Source organism: Cavia porcellus, unplaced genomic scaffold (assembly GCF_034190915.1).
Source record: "Cavia porcellus strain 051 isolate PalLab524CR breed Dunkin Hartley unplaced genomic scaffold, mCavPor4.1 scaffold_16, whole genome shotgun sequence".
NCBI lineage: Eukaryota > Metazoa > Chordata > Mammalia > Rodentia > Caviidae > Cavia > Cavia porcellus.
Genome location: NW_026947499.1, coordinates 51,617,677 through 51,640,469, shown reverse-complemented (window position 1 = coordinate 51,640,469; position 22,793 = coordinate 51,617,677). Strand labels below are relative to the sequence as shown.

Genomic DNA, 22,793 nt, shown 5'->3' with positions numbered 1-22,793 from the left:
AGTGGTGCGCACCTATAATCCAAGTTATTTGGGGGGTGGAAGCAGGAGAATCACAAGTTCAAAGTCCACCAGGGCAGTATAACGAGACCTTCTCTCCAAAAAAATCTTTATAAAACTTTGTGCCTTTTAAAACTTTACTATTAAAGCACAATAGAAAAGTGAGCATATGTGAGTGGAATCACACGGACACAAAAGTGTACACTCTATGTAATTCTATGTACTTGAAGTTCAGGAACCAGTGAAATTAGTCATTGATGATATTGGTTAGAATGACTACTCTTTAGGGATCTGATAGGATCTTTAGGGAGATGCTACTAGAGGTGCTGGCAATGATCTGTTTCTTAGCTTGGGCACTGGTTACTAAAGGGGTAGATTCAGGTTGTGGAAGTCATTAAGCTAAACACTTACACCCAAATCAAATTACTCCCTCTATTCATTTATTTCTTCTCTGTACTGCTCATTCATTTAATAAGTATTGATTAAGCATCTACCATCTGCCAGCAGTGGAGCAAAGTAAGCCTGGAAAAAAATGGAAAGTGAGCTGGATATAATCTTTCCACTCATGCAACTTATGCTTTTCTGGGGAAGACATCTGTCAAATGAATAAAACACTCAAATATAACATGAGAAAATGGAAAAATGACAAAGAGTTATAAAATTATCCAAGGGAGGACCTGATTTGGAAGGTCAGGGAACATCTCTCTGAAGAAGGAACATCTGAGCTAAATTCTAATAGATGAGTAGGAGGCAAAAGGAGGAAAAGAAGAGCAATTTGAGCTGAAAAGAGCATGTGTAAAAGTCCTGTGGTGGGCAAAGGTGCATCATGACTAAGGAAAGCCAGCAGGATCTTCAAATAGAGAGAAAAAATAAGATGCAAAGAGAGTTCAAAATGGGGCTTATAAGGATCCAGATCAGACAGAAACTTGTAATCCAATTAAAGAATTCTGGCCTGGATCCTGGGAAAAATAGAAAGCCAGCCACTCAACAATGGATCTACAATCCACTGAAACAAAAGGAAGTCCCTCACTATTCTATGTATGTCAATTCTGCTTCCCTAAGATTAGTCAAAACAAATTAGCAATCCCCCAGTCATAAATTTTGCTATGTTATTTATCTAGGTAACCATCCAAAACACTACCCATCAAAAAAAGTCAATATAACTATCAAAATTGTCACTTGCCGCATTGCCTAATTTCCAACAAGTAGTCTCTACCATTAGAAAGGAAAGGAAGAAATTTTATATAGGGTTATTGTCTTATATTATTTTTTTGTTGCTGAGACACAATATCCAACACTCACAACTTAAAGGAGAAAAGGTATATTTTGGCTCATAGTTTATAGAGATTTTAGTCTATAGTCAGGTAGCTCCAAGGTAGCAGCATAATCCCGAGATATGGCAGAAGAAAAGCAGCTCATGGCATAGAGGCAGGAAGCAGAGAGAGTGAAAGGAGAAGCAGGGAAGAGAAAAACCCTACCAGGCTGTGCCCCCAGTGACCCACCTCCTGGGACCAGATCCCACCTCCTAACAGCAGGTCAGCTGTAAACTCATTGTCACACCCCACCATGATCCAGGCACCTCCTAAAACCCATGTATGAGCACATGAGGCTTTAGATGGGACATTTGGAGATAAATCATAACAGTCATCCACAAAAATTACTCATTACCACAGATAAGCAGAAGCCCTGCAGACTTTACCCTCCACCCTAACCCATGCTACTTGCCAGCTTCTTTGGCTCAGAAGAGTATAAAACAGGCCACTCAAAGACTGAAATGGATTTAAGAAGTGACATGATCAGAAATGTATTTAAAATGTTTATATTATCCACATGTTTTCAAAAATGAGGTCAGCAGATAGGGTGATCACAGATTTCAATTCAAATTTCTAAGGTTTCACACAAATTAAAACATCACAAGCCAGGAAAGAAATAATTTCTCAGAACCCCCATTATACTCACCCATACACAAGATACCTCTCCACTCCCTGATAAGTCTCTCTCTCTGTCTCTCTCTCTCTCTTTCTCTCTCTCATTCATCATCAGTGGTGACTCCTGCCCCTGACCCCAGTGTGGTACACACATTCATTCTTGCATCATCTGTTATTTCAGAAGCTTTCACTTCACTTCCCCAATAAATTATACACTCAGAAGGACAGTGCCCAGCCCTCACAAGAACAGAAATAGCAGCCATTTATGAAGTGCTTACTATAGTTCAGCCAATGTGCTAAGGAAACACTTGACATCAGCTATATATATTGTGCTGTGCAAAAACAAAAACTATAGACGATAGATAATTTGCTCAAGATCCCATAGGAATAAGTCAAGATTTGAACCAAAGCCTTTCTGTCTCCCATATACAAAAGCAGTCCCACTGCACAGCATGTGCTCGGGAAGCACGTGCTACTGGGTAAGTGACAGCAGCAGAGAGAAAAAAGAGTGGGAGGATTCCTTTCAAAGGAAAAATCATTTCCATGGCCCTCCGCACCTAAGGATGCAGTGAAGAAAGATATCCCTATTGTTAGAACCATAAAAATAACTTTGTAACCATCCCCCAAAATAGAACAATCAACAGTATGACTGACATCAAAATCCAAATGTCTCTTTAGGACGTGAAAAATAGCAGCAGCCCCTAGATGCTCTGTGAACACGCCCCCACTGCTCCGAAATGACCATTTCAGCTTCACATCCCTGACCTCTAACCCCACAAACCTGAAATTTCAGGATCAGAATCACAACAATTACTGTTTTAAAATGCATCTCATACTCTCCTTTGTCAAATATTAGGCCATTTCACTTGCCCCCACACAGCCCACTCTGAAACAATGACAACAATCACTTCCTAGTAACTACACCTTACTCATCCACCAAATCCAGATCCTGTATGAGAGGAGGAGACATTTATCCTCCATCAGTTCCTCCCTCACACACCCTTCCTCTTGCTCCCTGCAGGTATTCTGTTCTCTCTTCTTTCCTCTACCTGTTCTGTCCTCTGCCCTCATCCCACTGTCAATCTGGACTGTTCCCAAATGTCACCTCCCTTCCAGAGCAGTAGGGATGCCATCTAATGGTTTTACACCCTGGTGGAGCACTTTTCATTATGTATCACAACTAATTTGGTCATGCACTATTCTTCCTCCAAAATACCAGGAGAAACTTTGAGGGCACTAATAGTCTTACTTCTTGGGTTAGTTTCCCTTCTCTCATTGCTGAGGCAAAATACCAAACACCCAAAAGTAAGGAAGGAAAGATTTATTTAGCTCACAGTTTGTGGAGGTTTCAGTCAATAATCAGCTGGTTTCAAGGCAGAGTGGTGTGGCACATAGGCAACCATTCAAGGCAGCAGAAGCAACAAGAGCAATAAGGAAGAAAAATAGACTTGTCTCCCCGTCACCCTGTGCTCTTGTTGGCTTATGCCACCTTGAATGGCCACCCGCTGTAGCCTCAAAACTGAAAAAGTAAAAGACTTTGCTTTAAGGAGAAAACTGCAGGGTATCATGTCACAGAATGCCAATGGCACAGAAAATTTGTTCCTCAGAATTGAATTCAGAGTTCCCAACGATCCAGGCATTCGACCTCTAGAACCAAGAGACAGAAATCTATCTTCTGCTTCAGCTGGAAGCAGGCCTTCGCACCACCCACATGACACTAGTTTTAGGTGCATGTAGAATGCAAGAGGTGGTGGGCTAAGAAGCCTTCCTCCCCCATTTCAAAAGGTTTGGGAAGCCAGGCAGTACGCTCCTGACAGTGCAGTGTATGAAGCTATGAGGGTGAGGGAAAGGTGCAGTGGAGAGCCCAGACATTTGAAAAAGCCAGAAACATGAATCAGCTAAGGAAAGCTGCAAGGAGGGAGCAAAAAAGAGAAGCTATGAGAGCTATAACCACTGGAAGGGCCACAGGGCCATGTGGAGTCACACAAGGCCTTTGGAATTCACAACTTGCCACAGATTGTAAGGGATGTTGAACTTGGAACTATAGGACTTAATATTTGCCCTGCTAGATTTTAGACTTGCTTTGGTTCCAATTCTTTTTATTCCTGTTTGTAACTTCTGGAATGAAAATATATGTGTTGTGCTATTGAATGTTGGAAGTGTTTAACTTCTCATTTGTACAGGGGCTGTCAGCTAAGAGTTTGCCCTACATCTCAGAGGAAACTTGGGACTTGTACTTTTCAGGAATGCTAAAACTATTAGAACTTTGGAAACTCTTAGAGATGGACTAAATGCCTTTTACATAAAGGGATGTGCATGAGTCTTTTGGGAATCAAGGGTAGAATGTTATAGTTCTAATTAATACAATGTCAATAAACTTAATACTAGTTCTTAAGGATTGTTAAACCTGTGTTGTAATGTTCCAGTTGAGTCTTTGTCTCTGGAAAATGGTTGAAAGAAACGTGTCCAGTTGCCAACTGATAAGGAGTGGACTGTAATGGTTGATACACTGTGTCAACTCTAGAAGTCTAAAAGCTTAACTAAGTTTCTCAACAGCTCTATATCCTGGGATATACAGGATGTGCCCTCACTGCTCTAGGACATTGTTCATTATGTCAACTTAAGAAATTCAGAAGTTTAACTAAGTGACTCAGCAGGGCACCAGGGTCCTCACTTTGTAAGCATCCTGAGCCTGTGCAAGAGGAGGGTACAGAGATGGTGTGAGTGCTATCCCAACCTGAGGGCAGGCAGCCTGCACACAGTGCAAGGAAAGAAAAGAGACTGGCTTTTTCCCCCACCCACTTCTTGTGCTGTTGCTTTTGCTATCTTCTGCCATCTTGAACTGTTGCCCCTGTGCCATGCTACCCTGCCTTGGTGGCTGCTGATTGTGAACTGAAACCTCCACAAACTGAACTAAATAAACCTTTCCTTCCTTAATTTTGTTTCAACAATCTGAGAAAAGTAACCTAATACTTCCCTTCAAAGTCTCTACTGAAACCTGATATTATACCATATACTTGCCCTAGACTGTTATTTATTGCTCTTCCCCTTCTGCTGGACTGTAATTTGCATGGAGGCAGGGCTGATTTGTTTGCTGCTTTTGTTCAAGTGCCTAAAATAGTATCTGATATAGGATAGGCAGTCCATGAGTATTTACTGAATAGATAGATAGATAGATAGATAGATAGATAGATAGATAGATAGATGACAGTCTGATAGATTTGTCAGTAGGTGAATGGGTGGATGCGAAAGGGCTGGGTAGACATGTGGATGATGCATAGGTGAGTAGATGAAGGAAAAATCATATTTTACCTGCCCCCAAGTTACAGAGCCATGGAGAAAAAGTCAAAGCTTAAAATCAGGTCTGTTTGGGCTGGGGATTTAGCTCAGTGGCATAAGCACCTGCCTTGCAAGCAGGCAGTCGTGAGTTCGATCCCTGGTACCGATAAAAAAAAAAAAAAAAAAAAAAAAAAAAAAAAAAACAGCTTCAAATCAGGTCTGTTCGAACCTGTATTTTCAAGCCCAATTTTATGTCAACTCCCCAGAAGGCCAAAGTTTCACCTCTACAGCATCAAGGTGAAAGGAGAAAAAAAAAGCATCTTAGAATTCCCTTTACCACATGGTTATAGTTGAACAAATGATGTTGCATATCTTTGTGTATGTTTGGGGGTTTGTTGCTTTTTGTTTTTTATTTTTTGAGACAGTGTCTCATTATGCAGTTCAAGCTGGCCTTGAGCTCATTCTATAGGCCAGGTTAGTCTCGAACTCACAACAATCTTCCTGCCTCAGCCTCCCAAGTGCTGCAATTATATGTGTGCACCACCACACCTGGCTTGTTGCTTCATATCTTGAACCAATTAATTTCTATCTACTTAGGAAAAATGCCAACATTCCAAGAGGAAAATCAGACCCATCTCCCCTGGGTTTGAGTTGCCCTTCGGACTTGAGAACGCTCCACAAGGAAAAGGACAAACCTGGGAGACAGGAATAAGCATGACAGAGAACAACAGAACAGTAACAATAATAGTAATGGTTAAAAGATTGACACCTCTGAATAAAAACTATCATCTCTACCAGACCCTCCCCTTACTATGATCTGCAACCCTGGGGAAAACGGAGCTTCCTTCCACCAAACTCTTCCAGGAAAAACATTGAAATTCTCTCTCACTATTCATAAGGAGGAACAGTTAGTACAAAATCAAGTCCAGAGGTAGAACAGGACCAGGCTCAACATTAGATGAAAGTGGAAAATAAATAAATAAATAAATGATTTATATGTAGAAGCTAAAATATATTTATCCTCTGACAAATTCTCTTTTACTGTAAAAACAAAGAAAACTCAATGACTGTTTATAAGTTTACCCAGACTTGTATTAGAAAGGTACTAAAGACATGTTAGCAAGAAACTGAAATTTTTCTCCTTAACGGAAGAGAATGAAGAATCTTTTTCCTTATGGCATTCAATCCTGTCTAACGCAAAAACTGTTTAAACTTTTCTTCCAAATGAGAGAAAACACTGCTTAATTCACAGGAATAATATAGCATACAATAAATAATCTATAAGACTGGGAAGCATAGTAAGGAAATATTTCAGAGGCAAGGTAAGTAATCCCAAGCCCCTTGAAAACTAACTTGCAGCTCATAAATGCCTCTCACTCAAACGCTCTTTTTATTTATTTTCCATCTATAGGCTCAGACTTGATCTTCCACCTCTGAAATTGCATGATTTTTCTGCTCTAGAACAGCCACCTGAAATTGCAACCCTGAACAAAAAGGAAATGAGCTCATTATCTGAGTTATGAACTAAGAGGAGATGATGTTCTGTGTCATCCTAGGAGAGATGCCATCATACAGGAGCAATGTAGTGCTGCCGAATACTCCTTTTACAGATACGGCACAAATAAAGAATCAGGAGTCTCCCTCCAGCATGTGACAAAGACAGGCCTTGTGCATATCCTTATCTAAGACATGAGCAGTTACATGGTATAAATTTTTAGCTACAGACTCTTGAAAACTCACACTTTTTCCAGTTAGCTCAAAAAAACAGAAAGTTGGAATTTGGGTTTTTAAACTCCCAGACCAAAGGCATTACCAACTCCATCTCCTACCCATATATGAATTAGCTTCCTAATACACATTCTCATAGCACTTAGCACATTTCTTTCAAAGTACTCAATAAAAGTGAAATTAAATCTCAGTGTGATAATTTCTAGGAAGTCTTATCTCCTCTTATTACTCTGGAAGCTCTGTGACAGTAGGAATCTTCTTGAGAGCATTCACCATTGTTTTCTAGCCACCTAAAATAGCTTTTGACACACAGAACATAATTAGTGAGTACTTCTTACAATGATGGATGGAAAGATGCATGAATGGATGGGTGGATAAAGAAATGCATGGTATGTAGTGAAAAGACAAATTTCCTACCAGATTTTTAAGCAGCCATCACACCTTCAAATGCCATACATAAAACACTGTAGATGTTGTACTCTGTATAAAAAATGGTCAACATTCTATTTAGGGAATATCATGCAATTTTAGTAGAGAGACAGGATGAATGAATTCAAATAACTCACACAAAAAAAGAGAGACTAAGAGTTTAAAACCATCATACCAAGACAGTGAACTTCATGATGATACACCTGCCAACCCAAAAACCAGCTGGACTGCAGAATCAAAAGACATGAACATCGATTTTAATTGTACTCAATAACTTAACTCTCTGCAGCTGAAAAGCACCAAAAGAGAGACACATTTTCAAAACCATGACATACTGATCTATGTAAATATGAAGACAGAGAGACAGATGGAGACAGGCATAGAGAGAGACAAGGACTCTTTAACAATTAGAATGTGAAAAATGTATATGAATTATTCTCAAACCCTCAGTTCTTCATGTGACCAATTATCTTCTCTCGTATGTTTTCCTTTATTGGCTTACATACATTATAAACATTTCTATCTGGTTTTGGGTAGTACTTGCTGAATAACTAGTACTGGCAATAATATTTTTTAAAAATTAGTTTCTAAGAAGCTGTATATTATATTAACTAGATTTTCAAATGTCGTATTTTCCATATTTACCTAGAAATACATTTTTGTGCTCAGTAACAAAGCTTCAGACTTCCCTTGAGTGCTCCAGAGCTCAAAATGAATTTGCTCTTACCACTCCAGCAAATCAACCTTCCTTTGTAAGCCCCAATGTTAACCCACTTAGAATGTTCTTATTTCAGTTGGGACATTGAACCTGAAATCCCAGTTTAAGTGAAAAAAATGAAAAGAATCAAACAATCAAAGTCAAAAAGCTTCTCTTCTTATATCCACATTGCAACACCCTCCTCCTTCAAAATAAACCAAAAAGTAAACAGGGTTTGCTCACAGGACTCTGGGATCTACTTTTAGAAAGGGCAGGAACAACAGAATCCACCTCCAGAATCCACAGGAATATGCAACCTGTCTTGGTGATATTTTTACAAAATGGCTCTATTTATGATTTTACTGAGAAAGTTCAAGTTAAAGTGCATAGTGCCCCATTATAAATTCATGGGGAAAACTATGCCAAAAATAAAATTAACCTTTGATTAGTTTTCTTTCATCTTTTATTCTTTCTGTAATTGTGTCTTTTTTCTTGTTCTTTTTCTTTCTTGTTTTTGTTGTGCTAGAGATTGAACCCCCGGCCTTGTGCATGCTAGCCTAGTGTTCTGCCACTGAGCTATACTCCCAATACTGATTCACTTTTTATGGCATATATTTAATCTGAATGTGTTAACAACACAGTAAAATAAACCTATCAGATTGGTATTGTTGAAAATAATTTTAAAAAGATTTTTTGTGCGTGATACTTTGTGTTGTTTTTTTTTTTAATAATTTCACTCAGAAGGTTAAAAAACATGTTTTTGAATTTACACAGGAAAAGAGAAAGGCTGATTTATGCTCTTCATAGTCAGAAAATTAGTGCCCTGGGGTTTTTTTAGAGTCTATGGCAAGTTCAGATTTTTCTCACAAAGAAAAATGATGTTAACCAAGCCTAGCTCGCTGAGTCCAGACACTAAACCATGTACTCACTGGTGTTACCCAATGCTTAAGCAGAAACATAACTAAGAAAACCCATCTAAGGACATGAAACAGACATAGTCATTTAATGAGTTCCAGAATTAACTCTGTCCCACTTTGACTTGATTGTCTCATTACTTGACACACACTGTAGATATTTTTCTCACACTACCTGATTACTCTGCACCATAACTCTGTAAAGTAGATGCATGGATCACCATTTTACAGATGTGGAGACTAAGGCTACAACAGGATGATGATTCTCCCAAGGATACTCAGTGAGTATGTGGCAGATCAGAGATTAGAGCCCCATCCTTCCCGACTCCAATCCCACACTATGATTTTTTTTCTTTTTTTGCAATAGTATGGATTGAATCAAGGGTTTTCTCACTAAGTTACAACACTAGTCCTTTTTTAATTTTTTATCTTAAAACAAGATCTAAATGGCTGAGTTGCCCAGGTTGGGTTCAAACTTGAGATCCTCCTGCCTCAGTTTCCAGAGTGCTTGGGATTACAGTCGTGTATTACCATCCCCAGTTTCCATGCTATGAATCATGAATCTCTGTATTTTAATGTCTGTTTATGCTGAAATGACTTTAAAAAAAAAACCTTTTGTTTCCCCTGCCTAACTGCAAAGTCCTCTTAGAGCAATAAGTGAACTCCATTCAAAGATCTGCCTCAATTATAGTTAGAACAAAAATGGCTCCTCCAATGAATGTCAGAAAGACAGGACTCCCTTGCTTGAATAAGGCGTTCTGTTTCTATCCAGAATTTAGGTGATTTCACAAAAAGGATCCACAGCTTCAGCTCTCTGTCACCAGAGGCATTTGAAACTACCTCACAGAAAGCAGTTTTATTAAAATCAAAGTAGAAACAAAAAGGGAGAAATTATGTGGCAGTCAACCTAGAGTATTGTCCTCAAGCAGCACAAAGAAAAGAAAATCTATTCTTAAGCTCCCCTGAGCACAGAAAAATCCATAATTTCCAGTGGTTTATGGACTTTCCATCCTCCTTCTCCCAAGCCACACCAGGATCCCCGATTTCCATGGCAGTGTAGTGACGCACAAGGGCAGCTCTCAGCGAACTCCCTTGCCTTAGGATCATTCTACACACACGGGTAAAGAAACACGGGTTGTGCCTCTCGCTGCTTGCTTCTCTTTTGAAGTGGAAACACCCCTCCACCAGCTCTTGGTGGGAGCGGTCGGCTACCTGAAATTAACATTTCCCTACATGATCTCCTGCAGCAAGGTGTTGCTCCATGCTTAAGCTCTAGCTAACAGGATGCAGGCTGAAGTATCTAAAGACAATTTCCTTAAGTGATGCTGAGCATGTGTCCTTTGTTTTGCTTTGCTTTGCTTCTGATTCCTGCTGACTGAAAGAAGGATGTGATGTCTAAAGAGTCCAGTATCCTTCTTGGACCACGAGTTAATTATCTCTCCCTAAGGATAGTAGGGCAGAAATCTGAGAAGAGCAAAAGAAACTGAGCTCTGGGATGCTGACTTACGTAAGAGAATACAGCCTTTCGCATTTTCTGTAACAGTGCTAATCCTATGTCAAATAGCTTCACTTTAAGAAGAAATACTTGGTGCAAAAAAAAAAATGATCATATAATAAGAAGCCCCAAGATTCCAAAATTAGTCCTGGGCATGCTGAGTTCCAGGGATAGACTTCCCTCCCTCCTGATGCTCTACATCCTAAGCATCTCAATTCCAAGGACTTTTCTTCTCCCCCTTGCTCTAATACAAATGATATATACAGTCCAAGCAAAGATATAAGATGACCAGATGTTCACAATTGGATTTTTACTCCCACCTGCAGCCATCTCCATAGCAAAGCAATTCTGCATGGCCTGTCTTCTCATACACAGCTGCCCCACGATGGAGTAGTTTGGGGACAATCACAAGACCCTAAATTTTCTGAGTGGCATAGGGTAACTATGCCAAGCTCTGATCCAAGGATCTTAGATATTCCAATGACTTAGAGCTGCTCTGCAACTTTAAGGTATACTATTATTGGCCCCATTTTATAGATAAGGAGCTGAGATACAGAAATGCTAAGAAATATAAGTAGGAAGCCTCAAAGTGAGGATTCAAACCCACAGTGATGTACCTAGTAGTTTGTAAACATGTCCATTACGCTATGCTTTTCCAAAGGTGGAGAGAAAGAAAGGTTATTTTTAAAACACACATATACACGGGGGGGGGGCACTCATATCTCTAATGTGTACGTATTTCAATGTTTTCTCATTATATCAGAAAATTACAATCATTTCCAGGTTTTGAATAAAAGGAACTCTTGCTTCAATTGTGTTATCCCTGGCATATTTCAACGTGGTTTTCAAAGCCATCAGTAATAGTAGAGGGTGTGGCACAGAGGTTAGAAGCAAAAATGTTTAAAAATCATTTTTGACCTCAGCAAGAGACAAACATAGAAACAGACTCATGGAATTGAAAGACAACCTCAGAGAAGAAATTATACATTCTGGCACCAAGATGCCATTGATTTTGAGAGGTCAAAGTTCTAGAAAATGATCTATGCTGTTTCCACCAGGGCCTAAAATGTTGCCACTTTAAAAAGGATCTGGAGACAGGTCTCCTGGTGTGATGCATGCAATTGAGGCTCCAGGTCTTGACAAGAGATGCTGGAAAGGTGTAGAAGGCTCTTTAACTAAAACCACCCTGACCCAGATCTCAGACAAGAGCCTGAGGGGTGACATCCTGTGGGCCACCACTCACACAATTCTCAAGGCTGGCTCCACTTAGCCTCTTTTCCTGGGGGATCTCCTTACTTTTCCCTGGAGATAGGGAACTCCGGGCCAGAGGGCATCACAACAACAAAAGTATCAGTAAGTGTTAATTCACAGTTCAGACTCCTCAGGGCTCAAATGCTTTCTTCTTCTAATATAAACCCAGCTTGTCAAGGTGGTCGGTCCATTTGTCCCCAAGACATAATTCTCACCAAACACAACTGCACCTGGGCTAAAAATGGGAGGAACACACACACACACACACACACACTTTCCAAGCTAGAGGTTGCAAATCTAAATGCCTGCATGGGACAGATACAGGTGAAGCAGGTCAGAGTGAAGGATGGAGACAATATAGTGAATGTGTGTCCTGTCTATGAAAACAGATGTCCTGTTGGTTCCAAGCAACTGCTCTAATGTGAAAGTAGAGCCCTTTTTCATCAGCTGAAGTTGCAAATTCAGAGATGTATATAAAATCTCTCAGTTCTAAAATGTTAACATTAAACTCACAATACGCTTACGACATTCTAGGGGTTAAACAAGTCTGCAAATGTTAAGCTTTGGAGAATCAATTTGCCACCCATTTTTAGACATTAGCCCCTGAGTCAGGCATGTTGGTTCTTGCCTGTAGCACTAGTAACTAGAAGACTGAGGCAGGAGGATCTCTTGAACCAGGAGTTCAAGTTCAGTCTAGGCAACATAGCAAAACCTTGTCTAAAACATTAAAAATATAAATTTAAAAAATCAACAGAGACAGCTGAAGCCACTTTAGACCTACTAAATGTCACACTGAGGATCCCTGGTGAGAGTTAAAGACACACAGGTAATCAGTCACTTGGAGTTCTTATATCTACCCAGAAGACAGAAAGGGCAGTTTAAACCAGGATCTGAGAAGCACCCCATCTGGAACCACTTCTGTAGAGAGGGAGGAGGCCCAGGGGAGACCACAGTTGCTTTTCTGGGGGATGCACCATCTGCAGGGGAAGCAACCACCTGCTGGGACCTCTCAGTAAAGCAGGGAAAGAGGTAAAAACCTCACTCTGATGGAGGAAGGGTACAGGGCACAGGAAGCAGCAAGAATTAGGGAGAAAGGGTCCGCCCAGAAAGGGTCTTTGAAGACACCTCCTCAAAAAGCAGCAATAACCATGCCAGGAGGGGTTCAGGAGAGCCCTGGTAACTCTTCCCTGATAACTCTTCCAGTGCCAAGAAGTTAGAAGGGATGAACCTCTGCTGCACCTCTGTGACATTCAGGGTTCCTGGGCTTCACCAGCACTTCCTGGAAGGAGCATAAACACACAATCCTTAAAAGGACCCTTTGAGGATGAATTCCTGGACGCCTGGGAGGTCACTGAGACAGACAGGATTCCTCCCTTCTGTCTAACTTGGTCACTTCTATAAAGTCTTTTTCACTCTCTCTGCTCACAAACAGCAGAATCCCAGAGCCCCAGACGTACCTTGACACTGGAAACCCTGCTTGCCAAAGCCCCTGAAAGAACAGAAAGAGGCGAGTCAGTCTGAGGGGCCCAGCCACTAGCCAACTCCCCCACAAAGTCACCCCCCTTCCATGGGCCCTCTTTCCCAGGTGCAATCTCTTAGCTGCAGGCGGGTGCCCAAGAGTCTTCCGCTTTGGGGGTGCAGGGGGAGGAGCGGGTTGGTGGAGCTCAGCGGTAACCCCCACCGCGAGTCACCCAGGCAGGAGAAAGGAAACTGCGACCACCAGGCGGCGGGATAGGGAGGAGCATTTCCGTCGGGTGGGGGCGGAAGGCAGACTGGGGATCTGCCCATGGAGGTGCCCCAAGTATCCTCGGGCGGGGAGGGGGGGGGACATAAAGGTAAGTAGTGACAACCCCCTCCGCGGCGGTGTCCCTTGGGGAGACTGGGAAGGGATAAAGGACACTCTACCCCTGGAGGGTCAAGAGGAAGAAGGGGTCCCGCAGTGACGTGAGGAGGACTCAGGAGCGGGAAGGGGAACTCAGGCCCTCGGAGGCGCAGTAAGATGTAACACAGGGCGCTAACCCAGAGACATAGGAGGAAAGGATGCCCCACGCCCGCAAGGAGATAGAGAAAGGACACCCAGGGGCGCTGCCCCCGGAAAGCAAAGGTGGGGATGAGGGCGCCTCCCGCCCGGAAGAAGGCAGAGAGATAGGGAACTCCGGGCCAGAGGGCACCCGAGGCGCTGCCGGCGGAGAAGGGACGGACCCCTGAACTCCGAGCCAGGTGGAGCAGAGGCACCCGCGTCGCTGCCCCTGGGCGCTCCGGAAGCCACAAGGAGCGAGAGAGGGCAGGGGCGCCCCGCAGCCGGCCGTCTGGGGCCAGGAGGACAGGGCACCTGCGGGACTGCCCTCCGGGGCGCCGGGGAGGCGGGGTGGATCTGCGAGCAGGGAAGGAGGGGCGAGGCTGGGGGTCCCCGCGCGCGCAGCCCTCGGGGCCCCGGGAAGGTGCCCTGCGTGCCGGGGCGCGCGCTCTCACCAGATGAAGTCGGTGCAGTGGCTGCAGAAGGTGGGCTGCTTGAAGAAGCGGGCGGTGAATTTGTGGTTCTTCACCTCGTGCACGTTCTTTTGCCGGAGGGCGCCTTTGCGGGCGAAGCGCACGGTGCTCTCCTCGCCCTCGCTCGGCGGCGGCCCCGCAGCCGGGTCAGCCATCTTGCGCGCGGGGAGCGGGAGCCCGAGAGGTGCGGGCCCCGGGGCCGCGGGACCGCCGGCTGCCGGCCCGGAAGGCGCGGGAGGAGCCGGTCGCTGCCGCCGCCCGGGCCCGCGGGCGCTTCCCCTGCGCCGGCTCTGCGCTGAGCCCGGCTGTCACTCGCCCAGCTGCGGCCGCGGGTCCAGCTGCGCTTGGCACCGCTGGCCCCAGCTGCGGGGGAGGGAGGCGGAGCCGCGGAAAGGCCACGCCTTCCTCATTTGCATCGCGCCCAGGCTCCGCCCAAGCCGCCAGCTGCTTTACATATTCGCACCCCCGTGGCTGTGGGCCTCCCAGCGGAGTGTGCTCAGCCGCAGCGCTGCGGCGCGAGGACAGCGCAGCCTGCGTTCTGCAGACCCGAGCTTGCCCCCACACCCCGTCCTCCGCCCGCCCGGCTTGCTTTAAGGAAATGAGCACCTCGGATCCTCCCCCTCACCACTCCCTAGGTGTTTCCAGAGCGAAAGGACCTACGAGGATTAAAGGTTGAGGTTGAAAGGGTTGGGCGCAGTGGATTGCACCCTGGCCTCTGCGGAGACTGGTACCCATCCACACACTCCCCATCCACCCCATTGGTCATTCTGCATGCGTGTCTTGAAGGGATGGGCTCTTGCTGTCACTCATCCGGAAAGGCCTGTGGCTCCACACACTTACACATACATGCACACATTCTGCAGAGGTAGGGGAGGCGCAGTCTTTATTTCATATGTGTCCAAGTCCACCATACAGAAGATTCTTGGCGTTGTTTGCTTGAACACTCAGAAGAGAACTCTCTACCTTCTGTTCATGCCCTCCACAAAGACCTAATTTCCGCAACTATAAAGTAAGGCTTATACGGAGAGGGAAAATTTTAATAATCAGTATTTTCCAAAAATTTCATTCACTTCCAACTCGCCTTCGCAAACGGTGGTTCTATTTTTGCACTATGTGGGTTGATCTGAGTTTGAACAGCAAGAAGCATCTTTTATATTACAGTGTCTCCAGGTACTGTCATCTGACCAGAACATCTGAGACTGAAGCCTTCTTGTATTTGGTAAGAGATATTAGCAAATGTTGCAGAGATATGTTCAAGACTCATGAATATCCAACAGGGATACTCTCCTTGATGCAATCTGAAGGGTGGGAAGGTGACTAAGTGATAATAATTGTCTAATTGTGTAACTCGGTGCTAAGGTCCATCCATGCACTGTATCTACAGCCCTCCATCATGCCCTGAACTCAGAAATGAAGCACTGCGCTGGACAATGAACTCCTTAACTTCTTCACTTAGTATGATAGCAAGGAGCTGCTGACCCTCATATCCCAATGTGTCAAGTTCGGTGCCTGGTATCTCCTAAGGAAGAGCCGAATAAATATTGGGTGACTGAGTGGGTGAACTCGTGAATGAAGATTTAAATAGCAATGACACTTTACCCTGACCCTTGCCCAGTGGATGTTCAAAAGCAATCAACATCAAGTGTTTGTTAAGTGGGTACTTGTGCTGTCTTTAGTCACAACAACTTGCATAGATTTGGTTAAGTTTCTCTACGGATAGGGATAGGGAGGCTCTGAGTGATTAAGATATTCAGTATTGTGGAATGAGCAGTCATTGGTCAGCCCCAACTACAAAGCACAAAGATAACAAAGGGGTGAACCTGAGTAGTGGTAGAGCTTGGGTCCCACTATGACTATTTTTGCTTGGAAGCTACTGAGTGGTAAATCATTATTAGGTAGCATGTGGAGATCCATGGCTACAATAATAGAATGTCCTTCTCCTACATAGTAATTCAAAGGTAACAAAGAAAAAATAGCATTTACTTTTAAGATACACATGTTTTGGGAAACTGGATGTGCCTGTCTATTATTAGTCCTTTAAGAGGCCCACCACCTCCCAGGGAGGCTTGGGGAAACATCCCAAGAGACGTTGCTGCTGAAATACATTTCCTTTGAACCCATGAGCTGGAAGTTCACAGCCCACATCCTGCCTTTTGAACGAAGTGCCCTGGGTGACTTAGGTCTGTAACAACAAACAGTACCTCAGGGCTATTGGACTTAGGTTTTCAAGGGCTGAGAACTGCAAAAATCTATGCAGTTCCTGCAGGGTCTGAGCTATCTGAGGATCAAGATCCAGGTTTCCATCTGACCCACATTCCTGTACATTGGAACGTTGTAGTTGTGACTCTCAGATGCCAGTTTTTAGCCAGTCCAGTGATTTCTTTTTTTTAGTTCACCTGTTATAAGAACTTTACCTAAATATCCAAATTCTAACTTCTCTAGGGAAAAACAAAAAGTAGGACCCAGTGAAACTTGCATTCCTGAACTCACTCATTTGTGTATTCATTCATTCACTGAACAAATATTTATTGCACACCTGCTATAAATAAAATAAACCCATTAAGTAAACCAGACAAGAGTCCCTTTTCTCATGGAATTTACAGGAGAGGATGATGAACAACAACCTAACTGTCCAATAAACCTATACTAGGTGGTATGGAGATTTATTCTGTAAAGAATATTAAAGTACTGCAAAAAAGAATGTCTGAGAAAAACTTTTATCATTAGCGACATCTGCTCAAAGACCTGAATAAAGTGAAGGGAAAGGCCACCAGGTAGAGTATTTCAGAAAGAAAACAGCAAATTTAAAAAACATGCCTTGGGCCGGGGTTTAGCTCAGCAGTGTAAGCACCTGCCTTGAAAGCATGAGGTGGTGAGTTTGATCCCTGGTACCAAAAAAAAAAAAAAAAAAAAAAAAAAAAAAAAAAAAAAACCTCTTCAAGATGGAGAAACAGCAAGGAGGCTTCTGGTTGGAATAGATATAACACAAGGTAAAGGAGGTAGCAGAGTCCACATTTGTAAATGTGACCAGGAGTTTGCCTTTCATTCTTTTGAATAGAAATCATTGGAGGTTGGGAACAGAGAATTGTCCCAGTGTGTACCTGTATTTTAGAATTAGGTTGTCTACAACATGGGAAGTAGGTTATGAAAGAAAAAAAAAGAGAAGCAGAGAGAGCAGCCATTTGAGCAGATGAGGTGAGAGATGAAGACCATGTAACGTGGTGCCACATGAAGCTTCAGGGCAGCAGTTTCCTGTATGTTGACATGGGCCCATCAAGTTTCCAGAGTCCCCACCTGGTCCATTCTGTTCACAAAGAAATGAATGCTGGCCACTTGAAAAACCTCAGAGACAGTGATGAAGCAGGTTGCTTTAGCTGGAAATGTAGTGCAAGGTCTTTTCAGTCCAGATTTCACACTTGATGTATATATTTATTTCCTGTGGCTGCCCCCAAAAAAAGCCCCACAAAATTATTACAAGACTGAGTAACTAAAAAAAGCAAAATATATTGCCTGAGTTCTGGCAGGTAGAATCTCTGAATTTCCACGTGTCATTGGGACCTTTCTCCCTCCAGAGGCTTTAATAAAGACCCACCCCTTCCTTGTCTTTTCCACCTTCTAGTGGCTGTCAGCATTTCTTCCTTGACTTGTAGTCATGTCTCTCTGATCTTTATCTACATCGTCTTCTCTGTGTGAATCTCCTCCTCTTCTGCCTAGATTTTCCTATGTTTTATAAGAACATTGGTCATTGGATGTAGGGCTTGACTAGATAATCTGAGATAATCTCTTCATCTCAAGATCCTTAATTTGGTTACATCTGCAAAGACTTTCTCTTTTTTTGTTTGTTTGTTTGTTTGTTTTACAAATAAAATAACAAAGGTCCCAGGAGTTAGGACATGGGCATATGGGGAGGGAGGTCATTTCAAACAATTGCAGTGCATAATTCAGAGCAAGTTGCTTCCTCTCTTTTTACCTAATTTTCCTCCTCTGTAAAATAGTGCAGTCTGACCCTATCATTCTAAGCCTACACTTTCCAGTGTAGTAGTCATTATCCACAAAGAGCTAATAAACCCTTGAAATCTAGCTAGTCTGCACTGATTATAATTAAAACATATGTGTTAGGATTTATGAGTACAAAAGTCATCATCCTATATTTCAAGCATGCAGTATGAAAAAAAAATATAAAAACATCTCAAATAATTTTTATCTTTGTTGCATGTTGAAATGCAACATTTGTGATTTAATAAAATAAATTGAATTTCTCTCAAATTAACTTCACCTGTATGGTTTTATTAATTTATTTTTGTAAAGTAACTACTACAATATGTAAAATTATGTATGTGGCTTGCATTATTTTTTTGCACATCTATTCTAAAAGATACATGAAGTAAATTAAAATAGATATATCATTAAAAGATCATCTCTATCCCATGTGGCCTCAGCAGTGGTGGCTTGATGGCAGGCTAAAATATTTACTTTCAAGATTCTCACTCACTTGGCTAATAAGTTGAGGTCTGCTGAGAGCTCATCTTGGACTTTGGACAGCAGTGGTGTTTCCTCTTCATGAGAGTTGCTCCACTGGCTGCTTAGGCTTCCTCGTAGCATAATGAGTAGATTCTAAGACTCAGTTCCCCAAAGGAAGTAGAGAATGAACATTTCTTCAAATATGACTAGGTAGTGGCTCAGCATCATCCCTGATATTCCCTACTGATCAGACACCCATATTCAAGAAGAGACACAGTATTGAAGAATTTGGGGACACAAAAAGGAGCTCAATAAATATCTGGGTTTTTAAAATATGATTAGACTTACTGGTACATTTTAAATATATATTATGATCATAATCGTCATAAGGAATTTGTACCTGTATGTGATATATTTTGATTTCTCTATTTTTCCCAATATCCTCTTCTCCCTTCAACTCATCTTCCTCTCCCCATTTACAAAGTTTGGTTTCCATTTTACCCTTTTTAAAAATTTTTTCCCTTTTTCTTTTGTTCCTTTCATTATTCCCCCACCCTAGTTCTTCTTTCTTTTTGAATAATTTCTTCCTATTTCACAATATATATTGTACATTTTGGCCTTAATTTACATTTCCAGTTCTCACACTAGGGAAACCATGCACGTAAGAGTCCAGTTTATTTCACTGAAGCATAATAAATATTTGCTGAATTAATAAAAGGTCACGGTTTCCCTATGACACGAGGAAACAAAAACTTGAAATAGTAGCAATTTTCAAGGTCAACAGCAAAAGGAGGGAAGAACAAACTTCTCCTTTGCATTATAAACAGGTTACCACTCCCCCATGATGGGTGTAGCACTCACACCATTTCCACACCCTCCTCTTGCACAGGCTGAGAATGTTTACAAAGCAAAGACCCTGGCTCCCTGTTGAATCCCTTAAATTTCTAAACTTTTCAAGTTGACATAATGTATCAATCATAACAACCACTATTGATTTTTTTATTTCTTCTTTCAAGTTCTATCCTTTCTGTATTATGAATAACTGACAATAGGGAGGCATTATTTTTTGTCTTTATTCTCTGATATGCTAACATTTGTCTCTTTTTCAGCTCTTCCTTTTATAAATCTTTGATAGACATTTCTTTCCTAATCAGTTTCAGTGTCCCAAATGTGTCTGTTTTGTATTGTAAAAGAATATCTAAGGTAGTCTTCATAAGAGTTTTTATAGGTTGTAGCACAAAATTATAGGCTATTTTTCACAAATAAAACAAACATGCATTAGTAAAAGAAAATAAGCGGAATTTATTGTTAAATTTTACTAGAAATAAACATCAAAGGGAAATACAAGAAAGTATGCAAAAATAGGTCAATACAAAACAAATAAACAAATGAATGCATATATTTTATGTAAACAAGAATCAACTGGTTGAAATGACACTTGTCCAAGCAACATTCCAGATAATCAGTACATAAACAAATGAACTTCTTGAGTGACACTTGGGTAAACTGTTAAATGGTTACAACAGGGCAGAGGATGAAACCTAGTGGTAAAAGACTTGCTTAGAATATGCAAGATCCTAGGTTCAATCCCCAGGTGCACAAAAACAAAACAACAACAAAGTACAGCCCATTTAAACAGAAAAAAATAAACTAAGAGAAACTGTTCCAAGAAATGACCAGATAGTGATCCCAGTGATTTTAAAACAGTAGTCTTAAAGATGTTCAAGAACACAAAGATGTGGATAAAATCAACAAAATGGAAATATCAATAAAGAGTCAGAAAACCTAAAGCAAAACAAATCCTAGAGCTGAAAAGTACAGTAATTGAAATGAAAACTTGTACGATGAAAAACTCACTAAAATTATTCTGGTTCCAGGAAAATGGTGGAGTGGTAAGCAACAGCTCAATCTCACTGAGATTTGAAATCCAGACACCAGAAAGCAACAATTGTGAGAGGGGATAGATCTCCAGAAAACAGGAAGGATCTGGAAGGAAAATTAAAACCTATAGAGAAATTGAAGAGACAGAGCAGAATAGGAAAGGAGCAACCAACACTTTCTCTCCAGCTCTGGCTCATAGCTCATAAGAAAGGGAAATCAAATCTAAAGAGAAAAAGTGAAAGCAGGAAACTCCAGATGCATTCTGGGGGAATGGAACAGCAGCAGTGGAACAGACCACTGAATGCTATGAGGGATACAACCCAACTGCCTGCTATATCCTCCGGAAAGAGCTCCTGGTCAGAAGCTATCCCAGGGAGGGGATCGATAGTTTCAATCTGGGATTCAGAGAAGCCACAGGATAGCTCTAATTTAGAGCTCCCAGTGTTTATGTTCCTATAGTGTCTGTATAAGGGCAAGTCACACGAGATAGCTGTGGTCAGAAAATCGGACTTAGACTGGCAAGATACCTCCTGACATGTTTAAGATATAGGACAGAGGCTCCATGGCCAAAGGCCAAGTTCTACCTGAATTTCTTTGAATCTGAAATTTGCAAAACTGTCACTCTTGCTGATGGTACCTGTATCCAGCATGGATCCAGGATCTAATTGCTCTTGTTATCTAACAGCACAAGCAGGGAAACATCTTGTCTTGGACACTGCCCCAGAATTGTAGATCATGGAAGAAAATCACAAGTTTGAAAGCACAAAGAAATTTTGGTTTTGGCTTTGGTTTTTTATCTTTTTTTTCTTTGTTTGTTTTCTTGGGAGTGTGTGTGTGTGTGTGTGTGTGTGTGTGTGTGTGTGTGTGTGTGTCTGTCTGTCTGTGTTTATTTTTATAATGTGTACATTGTTTTTGGTTTTTTTGTCGAGTTTTTAAAATCTTTTCATTTTCTCTTCTTTTCTTTCCCCCTTTCTTCTCCATCAGTTTACTGGATAATAGAGAAATGTTTGTTGTCCTTTCTTCCTTATTTCTTATCTCTTTTTCTTGCTCCATTTTTCTCTTGTCTAACTTTTGATTTTCCTCCCTTTTATCTTTTATGTTTTATCTCTTTATAATTCCTTTCTTTATTCTCATTTTCTTTTATCTTCTATTTTTCATCAGTTCTTTATCCTACTTTTATTGAATTCTATATTCACCCTTCTACACCCAACAAGACCCTTCATATACTTTTCTCTCTTCTTCATATAGTAGAGTTTAATGTTTCAAAGTTCTCTTCTTGCATGTCCCCATCCCTAAACCTAAATCTTTAGTAACATAACCATAAAGTTCTGCTAAATTTTTATGTTAGCTCTGTAAAATTAATGTTGAATTCATTTCTATCATTAGTAGAGATGTAGCTTCATACAAAGTACAGTAAGTCAGTACCTGGGTTGGCATAATGTTTATATCAAAAGTATAGCTTTCTTCTCTAAGATTAAAAGTGGTACATAGTTGATTAAAATAGTACCCAGTTTTTGACAATACTACTGCAGGTGATCTGCTTGGACTAACATGATCACATAGTCATTACTGTTTCACTGTAAGCCAATATTCAGATTAACTTTTGACAATAACACTGAATATATTTCCAGAGCACTTGGTTGTTGGGCTAGTCACACTGCATGTTCCCCTCCAAAATTAACCATGGTGACCAGATCTTAGGGCTATGGCAAAGGATTATAGTTGGTGACAACCAAAATACATCATCAAAAAGTGACTGAAGAGATTTTTAAACTAGCAGCACAGTCTTTACACAATAAGTATCCAAAAAGTTTAGCATAAAACAAAACATTAGAAACGTGAGAAAATAAGGCAACAGAATGACTCCCAAAATTTCCTGCGATGCCAACCCAGGAGGCACTGAGAGGCAGAATAGCATAAACCAAACATCTGAATTACTCAAAAGAGTAACAGAGAAGGTTAGAAAACTAATCAAAGAGAAACTCACCAGAATCAGGGAAGATATAACTAAACAAATAATGAAAATAATAACCAAAAAAGCATGCAGAAGCTTTCAGAGGACACTAATAAAAAGCTAGATGGCTAACACAAAACATAAATAATCAGTTTGCCAAAGAATTAGCACCCATGGAAAGGTTTCAATCAGAAATCTGGGAGATGAAAAATCACACTGAAAGTACAGAAAATAGAAACAATCCACGTGTCATGTTTTATGTCAGTGGTCTCCAAGACTCATGAATTAT

The 22,793-nt window shown here is 41.5% G+C and overlaps 1 protein-coding gene across 2 annotated transcripts in view; it reads right to left on the bottom strand.

Moving 5' to 3' along the window:
• Prkcb (protein kinase C beta) overlaps positions 1 to 14,571 on the bottom strand; it is a 310,851-nt gene extending 296,280 nt beyond the window's left edge. For both annotated transcript variants that reach the window (XM_063226675.1, XM_063226676.1), the window contains exons 1-2: positions 14,191 to 14,571; positions 13,176 to 13,207 (exon numbers count right to left, since the gene is read on the bottom strand). In XM_063226675.1, coding sequence (XP_063082745.1) covers positions 13,176 to 13,207; positions 14,191 to 14,363 — 205 coding nt within the window. In that variant the 5' untranslated portion in view covers positions 14,364 to 14,571. The remainder of the gene's footprint in view (positions 1 to 13,175; positions 13,208 to 14,190) is intronic.
• Between the last annotated feature and the right edge of the window lie 8,222 nt (positions 14,572 to 22,793).